Genomic DNA, 20683 nt, shown 5'->3' with positions numbered 1-20683 from the left:
TTTGATTGTTAATTGTTGGGTTCTCATCTGTGCTTAATGCCTTTATCATTTAACTCATTCAATAATTGTTGTTTGTCTTTATTGATACGGGGAAGTAGAGTAATGTCATGAACTGGTGAGTAATTCCTTGATTTTGCAATACCACCTAGGGATAGGGGTAGGACGATCAATTGCGTTTAACTTCTGCTCTTTAATATTGTATTAATTGCTAGGGGATGCTAGGGATAGCAAGCCAGTAGTTAATATTAGGCTCTTTCCACCGAGGGATCCAGTTAAGGGTAGGCTAAGAAAGTTGCATGACAATTAATTAATCAAACTAATAAGTCAAGAGGAGTAGATAAGAGAGGGCGAATTAGTTGAAATTGTAAACCCCCAACAACCCCATTCATCCATTGTTTTCTTTTGTCAATTGAATCATTCTCTTTTGCATGTTAATATTTTTGTTCTACAATCAAATTAATTATTTTTATTTTCAAGTCTTATTATTTTAATTCACGTGAACGAGAAAGCCTTTCGAGTCTCTTGGGAAGAACGATATTGGGTTTTACCAATTATATTACTTGAACGAATTGGTACGCTTGCCAATCCGTCAACAACCGTTATGGTCGTCCTCTCTAGGACAAGTGGCAGGCACGAGTGTAGGTGTAGAAGCGGGCTCTGAAGGCACAACAATCTGCTTCCCTGATTTGAGGGTTATGGCACTCACATTCCTCGGATTTTGCACAGTCTGGGATGGTAGCTTATCAGAATTCTGAGATTGTGCCTGGTTAAGCTGAGTTGCCATCTAACCCATCTGGTTAGTGAGACTCTGTATGGAAGCTTCAGTCTCCTACTGAAATTGCATGTTATCGTTCTGAAATTGCATGGTCTCTTTCTGAAACTGCATGGTTTGCATAGTCATCTGTCTCACTAACTCTTCCAATGAAGGCTCAGAAGAAGTGGAAGGTTAGGCAGCTGGTTGGGCAGGTGCTTCTTGCTGCTGTTGTTGCTGTTGCCTCTGGTGTTGTTGCATAGGTGGAGGCACATATCTGTTAGGTGCTCCAACATTCTGGAAAGGTGGCTCCTACTGCTGATGTTGTGGCGCATTGTTCCATCTAAGATTAGGGTGATTCCTCTACCCTTGGTTGTACCTATTGCTGGACAAGTCATGATTTTTCTGTTCTGGTTGTCTATTGTTTTATATGTTAGTAGCATAAGCTTGAGGCGCATCATGAGCAACAGAGTGCTGCAAAGTAGGACAGGCATCTGTGTAGTGGTCACTTGAAGGACAAATAGCACATAGTCGTGCAACAGATACAGATGAAGCTGCAGGTCTCTGGTTGGTTGTGAACTGTGTCACCAACTTCGCAAGAGAGTCAATCTTGCCTTCCAACTTGCTTTCAAAAGCTGATAAAGATTGGGCAACAACATCATGTACGCCCCTCACCACAATGGCATCATTCCTAGCGCTAAACTGCTGGGAGTTGGAGGCCATCTTCTCAATCAATTGTCTGGCCTCAACAGGCGTAGTGTCTCCAAGAGCACCACCACTGGCAGCATCAATCATACCTCGATCCATGTTGTTCAAACCCTCATAGAATTACTGGATAAGGAGTTGTTCAGGTATCTCATGGTGGGGACAGCTTGCACAAAGTGTCTTGAATCTCTCCCAATACTCATATAAGCTCTGTCCACCAAGCTACCTAATCCCAGTTATGTCTTTTCTGATAGCTGTGGTCCGGGATGCTGGGAAAAATTTCTCCAAGAACTACCTCTTCAGATCATCCCAGCTAGTGACGGATCTAGGTGCCAAACCGTACAACCAATCCTTAGCAACATTTTCCAATGAATGAGGGAATGCCTTCAAGAAGATGTGCTCCTCAGGAACATCATGCGGTTTCATAGTGGAACAGACAATGTGGAATTCCTTCAAATGCTTATGCGGACTCTCCCCTGCCAGACCATGAAACTTGGGCAACAAATGGATTAGTCCAGTCTTGAGAACAAATGGAATGTCCTCATCAGGATATTGGATGCACAAGTTTTCAATATCGAAATCAGGTGCAACCATCTCCCTAAAAGTCCTCTCACGAGGTGAAGGTTGTGCCATATTGTTCTCAGTGTGAAAGATAACAGAATCAGAATCAGAATCAGGTGCAGATGCAACAGATGCAGTATGCACAAAGTACTCAACAATGGATTCAGATTCAGCAGTAGGATAAACAGTATCTAATGGAACAGACTCAAACACAGACTCTAAAGACAAATTCCTAGAATGCCTAACTAACCTATGAAATGTCCTATCAATCTCAAGATCAAAGGGTGGTATGAATCCAGGATTTCCTCTAGTCATGCACTAAATCACAACACCTTGTAATCATGAAACAATAGCACAAAAATTTCAAACCACAGAAAACAACACAAGACAGCAAAACGACACAATCACAAACACAACACAACACAGACACAAGACTCAAAACTGAATCGTTGGTACCTGGTAGCGGCGCCAAAATTTGATGGGTGTCACAGCCTATACAAATTTAATTGCATATTAGGAATGCAGTATAGCTAGGAAGTGACTCCTAGGTCGTCTCTCAAGGACCAAATGTGGTTCGAGAATTAGGTCTCACACGAAGGGGGGGTTTGAAAGTGTTCTTGCAAGGAAAATAAAATTAAAGTAAAACTAGAAATTAAATACAACCAAACATAATTAAAAACATTAAAATAACTGAACAAAGCATGTAGGACCGAACCGTCCTACAAATGATTGAATGGTTTTACATTGAGAGCAAACGATTTCTAAAGCAAGTGGAAAAATTGGAAAAGCATGAATATAAAGAAACCGAACAAAATAAACACCATAGTTAACTGAAACAATAAACTGAACATAACGAACAACTTAGTGAACTGAAAAAGTAAACTGAACAATGCAAAAGATAAATATCCAAATGCAATTAAAGCTATTAAAAATGCAATGCTGAAGCTAAACAATTAAGTGCACATTGTAATAATCTAGATGAAACACATACACAACACTAAATAAATAAATAAAACAAAACAGTTAACTAAAAAGCAATAATTGAACAAGGTGCTTCCATGTGTGTCATTTCTTTGCAATTGAGGAAATTGAATCCTTCTTCTCGGTTCCAGCAAGAATAAAGAAAATGATTAAGAAAACTTGATGCAACCATGCTATTTTCTTCCTTACCTGGATAGCGTGCACCTCTCAGCCAAAATAAAAGCACCGTCCAAATGTTCAATCACGTTTTCTATTCTAGAAAAAATTGACCGAGTGCTTCTCCCAAGTGACGCAACCCATGTGCACACTTGCTGCTACCATCCAACAACATCACCGTTTCTCTCTTTTGCAATTAAAAGTAGAACTGCTCCTAGGTAAATAAAACTGTCTGATGTGTGCTTCATAAATGATCGTGCTTCATTAATGAAAACTAAAGAAGATAAAAAAAAGTGTGTGGCAGCTGCACCCATTTTCATTCAACCAAAATCCAACAATGCAAATAAAAGCTCCATGGGAAAAGAAATGTTCAAAGCCAAGTGGTGCCCTCCAAAATCTGCCGAGAATGCATGCTCTTCAAGTGTGACGGCTGCAGCCCTTTTCCTAGGGCCAAGTGTCTTAAAAATAGGGGTGGGGTCCACCCTAAAAAAAAACCTAGGTGGTGCCATGTGCCCTCTACTATTTGGGCCCATCATAAATTTGTCAACATTGACCCAAATGTGCACAAGTTTAATTAAAAATATTCTATACTACTAAGTTACAATATAACTAAATTTGAAATGTCCAAGTGAAGAGTCTTGTCTTATTTGATAGCACTCCAAATGTCCCAAATTGTATTTCCAAAATTTTCCCTGAAAATAATAATGCAAATAATTAGCTCAGAAAATTCAAATTAACTAAAATAAGAATTTTCGATCAAATTAAGCATAATTAGGAAAAACGGGAAAATACCGGACAATTAAGCACAATTCCCTGATTAAATTCGATACAATAAACTAAGTGAAGTCAATAAAATATTGACTCATCACAGGAGCATGGCAATCAAAGTGCAGAAGTCTCATGAATAAACTACTGTAGCCTCTAATCCAGCACAACTAACCGACTAAGCGAAGGTTAATCATGCTATCATCATTGCGAACTAAGCGAACGCAATACACCTATTCCATCATATGTGTTCTATACAGATTGATCAACTAAGCGAAGATACAATCACCATTGGGTAACTAAGCGTATACCCAATGCAAGAACACAGTCAGATTTCATAGAGTGTCAGGCAGAGCAGAATAAACACAAGAACAGTCCAATAAATCTCAAGGAAATAGTGCAATATCGTTAATGACCAACCAAACTAATTTAAGCTAGCATGGTAATTAGACTAACACTATTAAAAATCTTAGACAACATTCAAACATCAAACACAGTTACAAACAAATTAACAAACACAATTAAAAATAATTAAACGCAACACTAACTCAAACACATTAAACTCAACCTATTAACTAAATTAATTAAAAGCAAAGGAATAATCAAAAATACTTTTTCCTACACATTCCATGTGACCAAATACATCCAACAAATAAATATAAAAGTGCAAATGGCCCAAGAAAACCTTCATGGCCGTGAGTCATATAGCCTCCTAAAGTCAAACTTCAATTCAACCTTCAATAAACTATTCTTATGTTGCCTCCTTTTGTCCATGTGCTCCAATTTTCAAGACAACACACATGTGCCTTTCTACACACCAAAACCGTCACTTTATACCTGGTGGTAAAGAGATACAACATCAGTTGAACGATATGGATGAATGTTGTTGTTGGGGTTTACGGTTTCATCCTAATCTACTCTCAAATATCTACTATTCTTACTAAATTCAACTTTAATATCAATGTTCATGCCACTTTCAAAATTACCCTAAACCCGATGTTTGTGTGAAAAAAGCCTGCTCCTAATTACTAGTTTACTATGTCTAGTCTCCCTAGAAATTATTCATGCATTAATGTGTACAAAAGCTTAAGGCAATTGATCCTCCTATTCCTATATCTAGGTAATATTGCTATCAAGAGAATTTCATCATGTCTAGACTTAACTATACGTGTCCATATAGAAAGAATCATAGATTATGTGTTTGAATAACGTCTTAAACAAAACATTTTATATACGGAGGAAAAACTAAAACACTTGATAATCAAAGCATATGAATAAAGTAAGAATTTCAATATAAGAGAGTTTCAAATAGGACTACATTGTTTCCCAACAACAAAGGGATTTAGTTCAGCATAATCATGGTGAAACTAGATGAATTAAATTAAAGATACAAAAACATACCCCTACATTTGATCAGATGGAGCTTCCGTATCCAAAAGTCGCCTCTAAGGGGTGAGAAAGGGAGTTTCTGCGTCTTCTTCTGCCAAAAGATGACCTTTAAGGGTCACTCTAATCTATTTATAAACTGTGAAAAATTATAAAAAACAGGCCCAAGCCCAAAGTACAGCGCTCAGCGTTGGGTCCACCGCTCAGCATTAGGTGCGACACTCATGTGCGACCCTCAGCGTTCACACTCAGGCGTTTGGCAGTGCTGTTACTGAAGAGACCAGCGCTCAGTGTTGGTTCTAGCGCTCAACAGTAAGCGCAACTCTTTCTTCCCCCTTCAGCATCAGCGCTTAAGCGTTTGACAGAGCCTGTTCAGCGAAACTAGCGCTCAGCGGTAGCCTAGCGCTCAGCGGTAGCCTAACACTCAACGGTAGTTGTGATTCATCATTTGCACCTTTTTTCATCCTTTTTTGAACCCAACTCCTTCCTTCTTCAATATTCTTCATTCAATTCTTATTAACACCCAACACCAAGCATAATACCTGTAAAATCTCCTTTAACTCTCTTATAACCTAACTAAGACAAAATGCATGATTTCAAGCTAGTTTCTAAGTCATAAAGGGTGTGTTTTATATCAAAATCAAGTATGAAAATAACAATTTTTTAACCGTTATCAGATCTTTATGCCCATAATGGTTTTATTGGTCATAAACTGTATTGGGTGAACTTCCAGAAGGACTTGCTTGGAAAACAGGTTGTTTATAGGCTGCTAACTCCATATGCCATTTCTTTTAGATATTTCACATGCCTACACTTAAGGGGGAGAGTACATTTTTATCATGTGATTATTTGTGACAGGGGGAACATCTTTGTTTGTTTTGTTTATGATTATCTGATGCATATCTGTAATGATTGATTATATGTATATCAATAGTAGTGCGCATACCTTTTTTTGCTAATGCCCAAAGGGGGAGAATTATGTAGATTGATATTTGATTGATAATCTGCATTGATTTGTACAACATGGTTGTTTATTAATCATGATTGTGCATCATCAAAAAAGGGGGAGATTGTTGAGATTGTTGATTGGGGGAGCATTAGTTTAGCTGAACCTACAATGTTAGAGTTTTTGGTTTTTGATGATGACAACACATAATTAATAACACATGTGATTATTGTGTTACATGTTCATTGCTTTCATGATTATGATTATATGAGAACATGTTTGTGGTTTTTCTGTCATGATCATTGCAATTCATCATGTTATATATGAGATTTTATTTGTGAATGCATGACAAATGTTTTGGAAAAGGAAAACCACATGCACTTTTGTTGAATTTAATTGTGTGCCAAAAAACCAGTTTTAAGTCAACTTCATTAAGAAGTAAGTCGATTAAAACTCGTGTCTTTGCACAGACTTTTTCAAGGTGTGTTGTGAGATTTTTTTGAATTGAAAGTTTTTCAAAACTATGCTTATACTATTACAAAGTCGACTATGTGCGCAAGCCATTCGACTAAGTTTGTTATGTTTTGAAATTCTGTTAATGCTTGACATGTCTAATGGTCATATTTTAATCTGGTTGACCAAGCATTAAATGACAATCAATTGCATTAATCGTGTAATCAATTATTTGCTTTGACTACTACTAACTGATATAACTGTCATGATACATTCGATTGCATTAGTATCTAAGTCGACTTGAGAGCGTCATAATTTTGAAAAACTATAAATAGACGCGAATTTGAATTTTGTAAGAAGCTTTGTGCTTCTAAAGATTTTTGTGATTTCTTTCAGATTAGTGCTCCAAGAATTAAAAAGAAGATCGTGGTAATCATCTTTTGTGGTTTCTGGAAGGGCAAGATTTGTGTCTTTTGACAGTCTAATCAACTTTTTAATTATAGTAGTATAAAATGAATAGTGAATCAACTTTTTAATTATTGAAGTTGACTATGCACATACTCACTGTTACATTAACTGTTTTGCTTATTCACTTCTTATCTCTTTTAATTTTCTTGCATTACTGATGAGTCGATATTTTATTAACTACACTTAGTTTATTGTACCAGATTTAATCATGGAATTGTGCTTAAATGTCTGACATTTTCCCATTTCTGCTGATTGTGCTTATTTTGATCGAAAATTCTTATTTTAATTAATTTGAATATTCTGAGCTAATTATTTACATATTAATTCAAGGAAAATTTTGGAAATACAATTTGGGACATTTAGAGGAAGCAAAAACGTCTGTAATAAAAAGCATGTATTGATTCGTCATGCACTGTGAAAAATACGCTCTCGCACTATTTTAATTTGCTAGCACAAAGTATGCGGTGATTTAATTACTTTAGGAAAAACACATCCTATTTTCAATTGCTAGTATGGAGATCCACGGTCCAGCTAGGAGGTTGGATGGTCACGGCCCATAAAAAATAGAAGCAGCCCACAACATTTTTTTTTTAATCTTCATTTGAGGGCTGCAACACGTTTATTTTACTTGGGGCTGAAAAGACAACGTTGCATTTATTTGGCTTTCTTAGATAAAGAAAATAAGCTATAATTGGATATCTAATTCAGAAGTGTCTAGCATCTTGGGAGTTTTAAAACACAAGAAGTCCAACTTCAATTGAAAAGGTGTTGTACGTCCAGGAGCACGCTGGCAGACCTCTACACGGACCGCACACAACAGCAGCAGCTCCACATCTGCATCACGGACCAAGTCTTGGTCATGGCCAGCAAGGAGAGGCATCCACGCTTCATGCAGCAGCTTTGAAGGAGGACTTCACCATGGTAGTAGAAAGTGCACAATAGCCCAACAGCAGAAGAGCTGCAGCCTATCCATTTCCACATTCCAGCAGCTTGGGCTGCTCATCTAGCAGCTTCCAGTCCAATGTCCAACAGAGGCAGAAACGTGTTGAAAGAGCTCCAGCACGACCGAAAGAAAGCTTTACACTTCGGCAGCTTGGACAAATGCACGTCCACGACCCAGCAAAAAAAAAAATACTCAGCTGCTTGAGAGGTGTGTCTAGAAAAGCAAAGTCCAACAACTTGATATCAGGGCCTGGACTACACGCTACAGCAGATTGATCAAAATTGAAGGGAACACCATTTAAAAATGCACGTTACCCTAAGAGCGATTCCTAGTACCAACCGTCAAACTTCTAGGGGGGGCACTTAGCTTTCAAACTTTGGAGGGAGCTCTTGATTTGTAACCATGTCTGAGATTTTTTATTATGGATGAATTAAAGCAAACCTTCCTTTTTGTTTATTTTGCTTGCATTGAGTTTGAGTGGTGCACACTGCTTTTCAATGTTCAATTGGTGTTCTCATTTGGTTCATTGTAGCTCCTTTCAACTTTAATTTTTTTTATTCGATGATTTACATCCAGAGGTGCAGCTACCACACATTTAGTTACCACTTGGTTTTCTTGGAGAAAGAGGTTGTGATTTATTTAGCTTAAAAAAATATGCAAATGCATTTATGTGCACGGTGATTAACAAAGGCAATGGATTTTGCTTTTAGTGTTTATTTTAAACACGCTAATTTCATATTACATGCATTGCTAATTTTGTGCGTACAATTTCTTTTGCATTAGATAATTCATTTCAAAGCTGCAATGTGCCTTTCACCCTTTAGCTTATTCGTTGCTTTTACATATTATTTTCCTGTTCATGCTTTTTATATTTTTTTAGTTGTTTCGTAGTTGATGTTATTCATCTAGATGACTATACTATGTCTTTCTTTTATTAGTCTAGTTGTTGCATTTAATTTTGTTTGAATATTTCCCCTTTGTTCATGCGTTACAACTAAATACCATAAGATGGATTTTGTGATTTTCCAGTTGAAATTGCTTTTCAAGTGAGTTACACAAGTTTTCTCTAATTTAATTTTCATGTTAGCTTAGGTTAATTTGGATTGGTCATTAGCGATATTACTTTGTTTCCTTGAGATTATTGCACTTTAATGGCCATAACTACTGCTCTGATTCTGCTCAATATTTAATCTGTTATGTGCTTGCGATTAGGTATACGTTTAGTTGCCTACTCGGTGTTTAATCTTCGCTTAGTTGATTAGACTGTATGGTGCATGACTGATTAGATTTGTGCATTGCATTCGCTTAGTTTGCAATTTTGAAGACCGAATTAGCCTCCGCTTAGTTGGCTGATTCGTGTCGGATTTGGATTAGAGTAGTATGTATTTGTCGTTAATCTGTGATTGAAAGCATAGTGATTGAGTTAATGACCAACCATTTTCACATTCCGTTTTTACATTTCCTTTTACCTTTCTGTTTGCATTCGTGTTTTGATTTAGTTCATCCGCATTCACCACAACATTTTCACAAACCCCCACACTTCGTGTTTGACCTAATTCTCGAATCACAGTTTGGTCCTTGAGAGACGACCTAGGAGTCACTTCCTAGTTATACTGCATTTCTCATATACGCACTGTTACATTAACTGTTTTGCATATTCACTTCTTATCTGTTTTAATTTTCTTGCATTAGTGTGATTCTAAAGTGCTTGGTCTTCAAACGACTTTGAAAGGTTTTGCAGGAAACATTGCTTTGAAACTTACTGCTGGATCAAAACTGTTTGAGAAGCAATGAAATCGACTCAACAAATGGTCAAATCGAGTTATCACTTACAAGGGTTTACAAATTCCATTTTGGAATTTGCTTATTAAGTTGCTTGATCATTTTTATATCAGTTTTCTTCAATATATCTCTATTCTTATATGACTGTTTTGCAATGAGATTTTATTGTGAGATTGTTGATAGTTGTATCTTTGCTTCATTGAATTGCTTGCAATCGTAACACTGAGACAATCTTGATACAAACTGATTGTCTGCTCTGATATTTGTGTAACTGCATTGTGCATTTAAATCTGATTTTATCATATGCATAATGACAGGGGGCATTACTTAATTGCATAGATTTTTCACATGCCTACATTCTAGGGGGAGTACATCTATTTCATGTGAATATCTGTGATAGGGGGAGCATGTCTGAATGTTTAAACTATTTACATTGTTTAACACTCATGCATCTCTAGAATTTCATGTTATCAGCATATCCATATCTGAAACCAATCCTTTTTTGCTAATGCAAAAAGGGGGAGAGATATATGAAAAGTTAAATTAATATGCTTAATTGCTTGATATGTGATTGTTTGCTTGATACTATTTTATTTAGAGTAATTGAGCTGAAATATATGTTGGAATCATCTTTTATGTGCTCTGATATACTGGAAAATGCTCTATTATACTAGAAAGATCATTTAATCACTTGTACCTACTGATTGCTTATATTTGCTCTTATTTCTAGTGATTAATTGACTGTTTATGAGCTGTTTGTGTACAAACATGGTTGCTTATTAATCATGGTTGTGTGATAGCAAAAAAAAAAATGCTCTAGCTAAGACAAGCCAAATCTAGAAGCAAATCAAGCCATAAGTTCATGGATGAAGATTGCGGAATTCGGTGGTGGTGAAAGGTGTTGATAGCTCATGGTTTTGATGAGTTGTATGGTGATGGAAGGTGTGTTTGGTGGTTCTCTAAGAGAGGTTGGTCTAACTCTAGGAGGAAGGTGGCTAGAGGAGGCCACTTGGGTTGCTCTAGCCTAGGGTGACCTTTAAAGAGTAGTATGGCACAAAAATGGCAGCATAACTTTACTCTAAATCAAAGGTGATTACATGATGGAGAACACATCTATTTATAGGCTAAGATGTCTCAAAATGGGCTAAAACTTTAACCTAAAAGAGTCACCTTGGTTGTGTTGGAGAGCAAGGAGAAATCCTCTCTAATAGGAGGGAGACATGTGGCAAAAATCCTCTCAAATGAAAGAGTGACATGTGGCCACTACCTATGGAAAAACTCTCCATTCCTAGAGTGACACATGGCCACTAACTAGGAGGAAAACTCCCCAACAGGAAGCTTCAACATTTCTAGGACGAAATTTTTCTCCATTGTTCTCCAAGCTTAGCCAAAATGTTGACCCCTTGGTCAACACACCCATTTTGGAGGTCCAAGCATAGTGAACTTTGGGCCTTGAACCTTCTTTGACTTGTTTGGTCAAAATCTTATTCTACTTGGCCCAAAATACAAGGCCCAATTGAAATCCTACACTACTAGGCCCATAATACCAAGCCCAAATAAAATCTAGACTACTTGGCCCAAAATACAAGGCCCAAAATTATTATTACTCTACTAAATCTTCATGATGACGTAAGATGGCCCAAGAGAAAGAGTTTAGGCCCATCTTTCATAGATGTCTCCAACTCTTCATGAATGTGCTTGGTCATGGCAAGGGGTATGCCATCATTGTGCATCATAAAAAAGAGGGGAGATTGTTGATAAGGGAAGCACTGGTTTAGCTAACCTTAATCTCACAGTGTTCTAGTCACTCTGGTTTTTTATGATGACAACACATTATTAATAACACATGTATTGTAACACATGTTCTATTCCTCATCGTGGATGATATCTTATTGAACAGGTTTGTGTTGATCTTGATATATGAATGCACACTTACTGAGCTTATATCTGATACATCATTTATGATTGCATTACATATGTTTTGAAGAGAAAACCACATGCACTTTTATGAACTTATATTGTGTGGCATAACTAGAAATTTTAAGTGGACTTCATTATGAAGAAAGTCGATTAAAACTAGTGACTATGCACAAATTTTCAAAAGCAGTGCTGTGAGTGATTTAACATTGAAATGTTTTTCAAACTAAGCTGATGTGCCTAAGTCGACTACATGCGTACTGGATCCCACTTAGTTAGTTATTTGATTTGAAATTCTGTTAATGCTTGTGTACAGTAACGGCTATATTTCAAAAACTTGTTAGAATATTTATGATAGTCAACTGTATCAAATGAAAAATCAATTTGGTTGTTGTTGACTGCTACTATTTGACTTAACTGTTATAATTGTCTGATGACAATCGACTTTATTAGTAGCATAGTCGACTACAGGAGCGCCTGATTTATAGAAAACTATAAATAGACGTGACTTAGTTGATCATAGAAGATTTTGGACATTTTAACACTTTCATTTTGATTTACAGATTGTGATCTCTAAGAATTTGCTCCAAGAACTCATCAAGAAGACCGTGATGATCTATCTTTGAGGAGGTTCTTTGAAGGAGACGTGTATTGCGCTTACTGTTTGATCAGATTCTACACTACTGGTGTATTCTTGTTGATCAAGACTGCCTTCAATCTACTGAAGATTGGTTTTTCCTGTTGTGATTACAGGAGGTTGACTCGTGGAGTCTGGAAACTTTGACTGGGTTTAAAGATTGCAAAAGAAGGGATATCTTATTGCAGATCTTTGTGTGTACTGCCTATATTTTGGTTAGAGGGTTAAAGAGGTGTTTTATATTTTTGACGTGGAGGTCTCTATAAAAGCCTTGTTGTAAAAACCTTGACCATTATAGTGCAATTGCTTCCGGATTATGGAAGGACACAGGATGTAGGCATTGAGGTCAAACCAGTATAAAAATTTGCATTTGATTTCTCTATCCTTACACTTTTACATTGAGTCGACTTACTTGTTTACGTAGTCAACTTTGTATTTCCACTGCACTTAGAATTTTCATTCCTTGTGATTCAAGAAATTTTGTAAAGGTTTTTACTTTGTGAAAAAGATTTCAAAAACACTTTGATTTTGAAACCTCACCAATTCACCCCCCTCTTGGTGTTGAAACGAAGCCAACCTTTTTCCAACAATTCGTATGGCAAAGGGGGAAGAATGAGACCCTTCCCTTTAACTACCTAAGAGGGGGGGTGAATTGGTGTTAGTTCAAAAACAAAATCTTTTCGCAATCTTTAAACAAAAGTATAAGGTTTTTTTATCTTTCTTGAAATGCAAGTAATGAAAATTTCTATGCAGCGGAAAAACGTAGTTGATTGTGTAATAGATATAGTCGACTGAAATAAAGAGTGTAGGGATAGAGAAAATCAAACACTGGTTTTTATACTGGTTCGGCCTACAATGCCTACATCTAGTGTCCTTCCAACCCAGGAAGCAAATGCACTATAATGGTTGCAGTTTTTACAACAAGGAATTTATAGAAGACCTCACGTCAAAAATATAAATCTCCTCTCTAACCTAAAACCAAAGTATAGCTGCAAGAATCCCCTCTTCTGCAATCTGAACCCACGTCGAGCAATCCTCAACGTGTAACCCCTATATCACAACAAGTCAATTCCAGCACTTTTCACAGGATGTCAAGCCTTCAATCAACGCAACAGTCTTCACAGGATGCCAAGCCTTCAATGATCAATCAAGAAGCACCTTCTTTGTGCAGATAATGAACACACAGTCAGCGCATAAGCCTTCTCCTTTTGAATCTCTCTAAAGATAGATCACCACCGTCTTCTTGGAGAATTCAAACTGAAACAAGAAATGAAAATGTCAGAGTGTCAAAAGTCCCTGAACAACTCGTGTTCAGCCAATTTATAGTTTTTTGTCAGTCAGATTGTTTCTTAGTCCAATAGCCTACTAATTCAATCGACTGTATTATTATAGTTATAACTGACAGTCAACATGGAGGTTCTCATTCAACAAAAATCAACACATTCATTACAGTTGACCAAGTCAGCAATGCTTAACTACCTTTCAAAAATATAATCGTTGGAGCATGTAAGCATAACAAAATTCCAAAACAGATCAAAGATACAGTCGAATGTACACTAGACAAAGTCGACTGACATATGTTAAAACATTTTGAAATTCTTTTCAATCCAAAACATCATAGAGCACTGATTCTCAAAATTTGTACAAAGGTTTTAGAATAGTCGAATCCATTACAGATGTATTCGAGTGGACTAGAACTTTGTCACACAATTATAAGTTCATAAACGTGCTTGTGATTTTTCACTTCCAAAATTGTGCAGTAAAATATTTTTGATAAAGTAGTTCATATTGCACATAATCGTACAAGCATGTTCCACAAATATAACACACAATCAACATAGGAACATACATCTCAGTACATCAAAACATGTTCAACAGATATAACAATCAGTTCAGAATAAGAACATGTAATACAACATGTGTACTGTTATTAAGCATAGTGTTGTCAACAATCTCAACACCATCTTCCTCTTCCATCTTCTTAACCATGGCTATGAGAGGATCAATATCCTCTAAGGCTTGAGGGAAAGCAAGAACAATAGAGTCATAAACTTACATTTGTAAGAAGAGAGAAAATCCTACAAGGTCTATTAGATTGAGTTGTATTGTAAACACATCCTCATTTAAGACTTGTAAACATCTTATTGATTATACATTCTCAAGAGAATTCAAACACTTGGTGGTTAACTCAGTTGATTTAAATGCCCACTTAAAAATTGTCTAGCGAAAACAAAAAGTGGGTAAACTCAGTTCTAATCAACGTAACAAGTGTTACGAAGACTGACTAGTGTAATAATGAGTGGTGCTAATACACAGTTCTAGTTAGCGTAACAGGTGTCATTAAGACTCACTAGTGTAACTAGGAGTGGTGCTAAAACTTAGTTGTAATCTTGTTGAGATTATAATGGAACCTTCTAAAAGGTCTTAAAGGAAAACTAGACATAGCTTAGTTGAATGAACTGGTATAAAAATATTTGTGTTGATATGTCTTTAGCGTCACAAAATATCTTATTTATAAACACTACAGTTTCTTGGGAAGTTAACTATTAATAAACCTCTTGTCATAAGACTTTATTTTCTTAAGAGTTATCTTTCTTAAAAGCTATAGTAGTTTTGCTAAACACTTGAAAAACACTATCTTTGAACGTTCTGGTTTAAAAACTGCCTCATAAATCAAACGTCTAACAACCTATGTAGATCATCTAATCATCACCAAGGTTGTTAAACTTTCATTTGCGAAATTTTTTTCCATAACACTATTCAACCCCCTTCATGTATGTTCCAACAATGTCATTATATTGATTTGTGAATAATAGGAAGTACATTGATTATATTTTGGTTTTTGTGTATATCTAATGGATTGTATTATGGGATATTTATCTATTCTAGGACTGAAATTTATGCAAGTCTATATATAGATGGTAGTAGATACAAATCTACTATTGAAAAAAAAACATCACTTTTTATATAGTTATTGCCTTAACCAGTATTGAAAGTTACTCTTTATATCGGTAATTGTTATAACTAGTATAAAAAGTAAGACGTTTATACTAGTTATAGTTCTAATTGGAATAAAAAGTGTTACTTTTTATACCGGTTATACTGACAACATGTATAAAAAGCTTACCTCATTGATATTTTTTCCATCCTTAACAAACTTTCCATATTATTTCAAAATCGATATATAAAGTTGACTCTTTGTACTGATTGTACAACTGATTTAAAAGTCAAATACTTTTTATATCTTTATTTCTATATGGGTTTGAAAATTCATATAATAAGTCATTTTAACACATGTAAAAAGACTTTAGCATAGCAAATTAAGTTGTATATGTTGACCATCAATGAAAATGTATAGTTAGATTTAAGAAAAGTAAATTACATATTTGTAAAGTTATAAACAAAAACATATATTTAAGCCTTTAAAGTTCCTTTTATCGTAAACATTCAAAACGATAATGGACATCTAATAAATATCAAGTCAATTTTCTATTGTGAGAAAATAAAGTGTTAAACTTGTCCATGCTAAAATGATACTCGTTATCTTTTAAACTTCAATCATGGAAGACAAGAGATCACTCAAAACAAACCAAAAGGAAATGAGAAAGTGTAAGTCCCATTAAAATAAAAGTTTTGTCGGCCATTGTTAATGCGTTTCCCTTTATATCGTGTATCATGCGCAAACATTTTATAAAAGCGTTTTGAGAATAAATAAATTAATCCGTTTAAAAATTAAAATTAATTTATATATTTGTAAACTTATTTTTATTAATTTGTTAAAATATAATTATTAATTTATTTACGAGATAATTTTAACTTGTACGAAACTAACAATTTTTTTTTTAATTTTTGAAGTGTTAATGAAAGTTTTACTTTCAAAAATAGAAGAAAAAAGTTACTTTAACACAACCCTTAAAAAAATATTCACACGATACGGTGAATTCCACTTTATTTTTAGGATAATGATATTTGAATAATATTTTTTTGACAATATTTAAATATCGTCTATGTGTCATTCTATGATTAGTCTAAAATTACTTCATAATCAATAATAATAATTATAAATTGTAACATGGACCAACCACAAAATGACACATAGATGATATTTAAATGTTGTCAAAAAAATATTGTTTAAATATCATTATCTTTTCGCCAAGTGAGCGTGTTAATGTACAGTTGTCCAAAATAATCTGACAACTAGTAATCATCTTATCCACACTTTTTCAATTATTTTAGTAAAGAAAACTGATGCTTCTCTTTTACTAAAGGGTCTTTTCTTTATTTTCCCAACATGTGCATATTTAGAATTCAAGTTATAGAGAAAATTCTAAAATGTTCTGTGTAATCTTGAGCTGAAATGAGGATAATTAATAAGCATTTATTTTAAGCACATATAACACTGTCAGAACCAAGGAAAAAATATATTGTCCCATGCATGTACTAGTCAAATCGTGTCTTAGCAAATATTTTTTTATACTGTTATAACATTTTAATGTATTCGTCTGTTATGTTTAAAATTTTTAGATATGTATTTTAATATATATATATATATATATATATATATCACTGCCATTCCTTGGCAAACCGTCCTCTTGCTGATTTGTCTTCCCATATATTTTAAAGTATTCCATGAGTCTTATTCTACACAAACTACTGCTTGTTTTGTGGTTGTGCTGGAGTTCTTCTGTTCATGTTCACCCAGCAGATGAAAGTTTAAGGCCCGGTGATACATTTAATTTTGATTCACCATTACTATTTTCCAAGAATCGCAGATATTTTATTGAATTTTATCCGGTTGGAATTCCGGGTGAAATCGAAGATTTTACTTATTTGGCAGTCTTCAATGAACATGATGTAGTCTGGGAAGCTAACAGAGAACAACCTGTCGGCCAGAGGGATGTAGTTCTATCCCTAAACTTCTCTGGCGTGCTGAAGATAGAATCTCGACGTGTCAAGAAACCAATTATTCTCTATTCTCCTGCTCAACCTATCAACAACACTGTGGCCACTTTGCTCGACACAGGCAATTTTGTGCTTCAACAACTTCACCCCAATGGCACAAACATTCTTCTGTGGCAGAGTTTTGATTATCCCACTGATACTTTGATCCCCATCATGAAGTTAGGAATTAATCACAAAACAGGCCATAATTGGTCACTTGTTTCACAGTTGACTGATTCGCGTGCGACTGCAGGTGCCTTTAGGTTTGAATGGGATCCGAAGGAACAAGAACTGATCATCAGAAGACGAGGAAAAGTTTGTTGGAAAAGTGGAAAAATGAAGAACAATAAATTTGAGCACATTCCAGAAGATGCACAACGTTTGTTGAAGTACAACATAGTGTCTAATGAGGAAGAGGATTCATTCTCTTTCACTTCTACAAACGAAAACCTCATAAGTTGGTGGACCCTATCGTATAGTGGCCGGTTACTTTACAACGGAAACGGATATGTTGCAAGGGCTGATCTGTGTTTTGGATACAACAACACAGAAGGAGGGTGCCAAAGATGGCAGCATACTCCTAAGTGCAGGAGTCCTGGTGATGTGTTCACCAAAAAGAGTCTTCGCTCAAATTATGAAAATGTAACCTATGACCAAAATCAGAATATTAGTCACAGTGATTGTGAGGCTGCTTGCTGGAGCGATTGCAATTGCAATGGATTCAAAGAAGTGTATCTTGATGGAACTGGATGTAGATTCTATCGTTGGAATTCATCGAAAGATATTATAGTTGACGGCAGTGTTTCCGGTGAAGACTTTTACATACTGGAGAACACAGGGAACATATATACAGCAAAGACAACATTTACCCCTCATCATCACGGTTGGTCTAATGCTAACTTCATTTCATTTTTCGTAGAAAAAAAGAAGTTTTACTCTAAAATATATACAATAAAGATTCCAATGATATAAATTGCATAGACTATGAATAGGTTTTGAGAATTTCTTTGTTGCTGAAAATTTTCTCTAATAGTCTTTGAACTCCAAATATAAACGCAATACAGTCATTTTACTGCAACGATTAACAACGGCTTTTGAAAAAGTATAAAGCCATAAAATTTATAATTGATACTTGAAGAATTGTAATTATTGGATGCAGGTACAAAAAGGTGGATATGGATAAGTACAGTGGCAGCCACTTTACTGGTAATATGCAGCTCCATTCTATTCCTAGCCATAAAGAAACGAAAACATGTGCTTCAAGGTAATTGAATTCAAACTCCATATTAAAAACAAACTTTTAATTATTTTTTTATATTTTAGTATTCCTTATTTTCATCTGAACAGAGAAGAAACGGAAAGAAATGGCGATGAAATTATCTCAAATCGAAGATTTTGAAAATGATTTGAAAAAGGGACATGGTTTGAAAGTATTCGATTATGCATTGGTTTTGGCAGCCTCAAATGGATTTTCATACGAAAATAAGTTAGGACAGGGAGGTTTTGGCCCAGTTTATAAGGTGATTGAAATTATTAAGTTTATGTATTGTTAATTTTGTTTTGAGTATTCATGACCTCTTTTTATCTCATTTTATTAGGGAACTTTGCCAACAGGAGAAGAGGTGGCTATAAAAAGACTTTCAAAAAGTTCAACACAAGGAAGTGTGGAATTTAAAAACGAAGTAACACTTATATGTGAACTTCAGCATATGAATCTTGTTCAATTACTTGGTTGTTGCATTCATGAAGAAGAGAAGATTCTAATTTACGAGTATATGCCCAACAAAAGCTTGGATTTCTATCTTTTCGGTGAGCAATGTGTTAATATTATCATTATTATGCATCTATCCAAACACATGTGGGTTTTAAGATTAATTTTCCTCAACTACAATTTTTTTTATGATATATTTACTATTAATTACTCATGTTTTCCTATGTAGAACATCCTGAAGAAAAGTTACACCTTTGCTTTTTACTTTTGTATAGTATACATTCTAACGCATATCTATCATTATTATATGACTATGGAGAAGATTGTACACGAAGAAAATTATTAGATTGGAATAAACGCTTCAACATAATACAAGGAATTGCTCAAGGATTATTGTATCTTCACAAATACTCAAGACTCAAAGTCATTCACAGAGACTTGAAAGCTAGTAACATACTTCTAGATGAGAATATGAATCCAAAAATTTCAGATTTTGGAATGGCTAGAATGTTTACCCAACAAGAATCGGTATCAAATACGAACAGGGTTGTTGGGACATAGTGAGCTTGCTTAACCCTTTGTTATATTTATTTTGTATTAATGTATAACTAAAATTTATCTTGAACGTAATATTTCCTACAGTGGTTATATGTCTCCAGAATATGCTATGGAAGGAGTTTTTTCTACAAAGTCTGATGTCTACAGCTTTGGAGTATTGTTGCTTGAAATAGTTAATGGACGAAGAAACACTAGTTTTTATGATCATGACCACCCAATAAATCTAATAGGACATGTATGTAAAATAAGCTATTGAATTTGCTTTTTGGCATGATGTTTTGTGTCTAATTTCTAAAATACTTGTAGGTATGGGAATTATGGAAAGATGACAAGTGTTTTGAATTAGTGGATCCATCATTAAAGGAGTCATTTGATTATGACGAAGTGCAGAGGTGTATTCATGTTGGTCTCCTATGTGTTGAACAATATGCAAATGATCGACCAACAATGTTGAATGTTATATCAATGTTGACAAACAAGAGTGAAATAATGTCTTTACCTAAAAGACCAGCATTCTATGTTCAAAGAGAGATGCTTAACAAAAATTTATCTTCTACGGGGTTATGTACTGATTCCACAGTAGAAATTACTACTTCATTGGAAATAGAATAATCTTAGTGAGTTATTTATTAATTTAAAAAAGTAAATTAGAAATTAACTTTTGGTTTTCTTTTTTATTTGTCCCTCCACATTCCAATACAAATAGTTTTTGTTAAGTTAATTTTTTTCATGTGAGAGAGCCAACAATTATGAATACACTAATGCAGCAAAGTGAAACGACAATGGTTGTTGTTGACAATACACTTCGGTTTTCGAACCGAGGCCTTTACTGGCAAGGTAGAAATGTGAGGGACTTTTGGTCTCGGCTTAAACAGAGGTAATATCCTAAAGGATGCTGCTTCGGTTCTTCTGCACCCGATGTAGTAAGAAAGAAAAAAAGAGGTGAAGGGGGCGGGAGGTAATAACGTGGGCCTATGGCAACAATTATTACCTTGGTTCAACCGAGGTAATAACATGGGCCT

General features: G+C 35.1%; 1 protein-coding gene across 3 annotated transcripts; it reads left to right on the top strand.

Moving 5' to 3' along the window:
- The first annotated feature begins 17042 nt into the window (after positions 1-17042).
- On the top strand, positions 17043-20443 carry LOC106754799 (G-type lectin S-receptor-like serine/threonine-protein kinase At1g67520). Of its 3 annotated transcripts, XM_014636864.2 has the most exons (7): positions 17043-18275; positions 18552-18656; positions 18740-18912; positions 18991-19201; positions 19426-19663; positions 19746-19896; positions 19968-20443. In XM_014636864.2, exons 1-7 carry the CDS (start codon positions 17081-17083, stop codon positions 20271-20273), a joined length of 2379 nt encoding a protein of 792 aa, XP_014492350.1. In that variant the 5' UTR covers positions 17043-17080; the 3' UTR covers positions 20274-20443. The 3 variants fall into 3 exon arrangements, with proteins under 3 accessions (XP_014492350.1, XP_014492351.1, XP_014492352.1); XM_014636865.2 differs by lacking the exon at positions 19746-19896 and having other exon boundaries at positions 19968-20056; XM_014636866.2 differs by lacking the exon at positions 19968-20443 and having other exon boundaries at positions 19763-19853.
- Positions 20444-20683: the final 240 nt, after the last annotated feature.

This window comes from Vigna radiata, unplaced genomic scaffold (genome assembly GCF_000741045.1).
Source record: "Vigna radiata var. radiata cultivar VC1973A unplaced genomic scaffold, Vradiata_ver6 scaffold_278, whole genome shotgun sequence".
NCBI classification, from domain to species: Eukaryota; Viridiplantae; Streptophyta; class Magnoliopsida; order Fabales; family Fabaceae; genus Vigna; species Vigna radiata.
This window is presented reverse-complemented; position numbering and strand designations above follow the sequence as displayed.

Coding starts and splice junctions, on each gene's coding strand:
- LOC106754799 (XM_014636864.2), top strand. CDS start 17,081: ATGAGTCTTATTCTACACAAACTACTGCTTGTTTTGTGGTTGTGCTGG. Junction 19,202..19,425: donor CTTGGATTTCTATCTTTTCG/GTGAGCAATGTG, acceptor ACTATGGAGAAG/ATTGTACACGAAGAAAATTA. Junction 19,897..19,967: donor CAATAAATCTAATAGGACAT/GTATGTAAAATA, acceptor AAATACTTGTAG/GTATGGGAATTATGGAAAGA.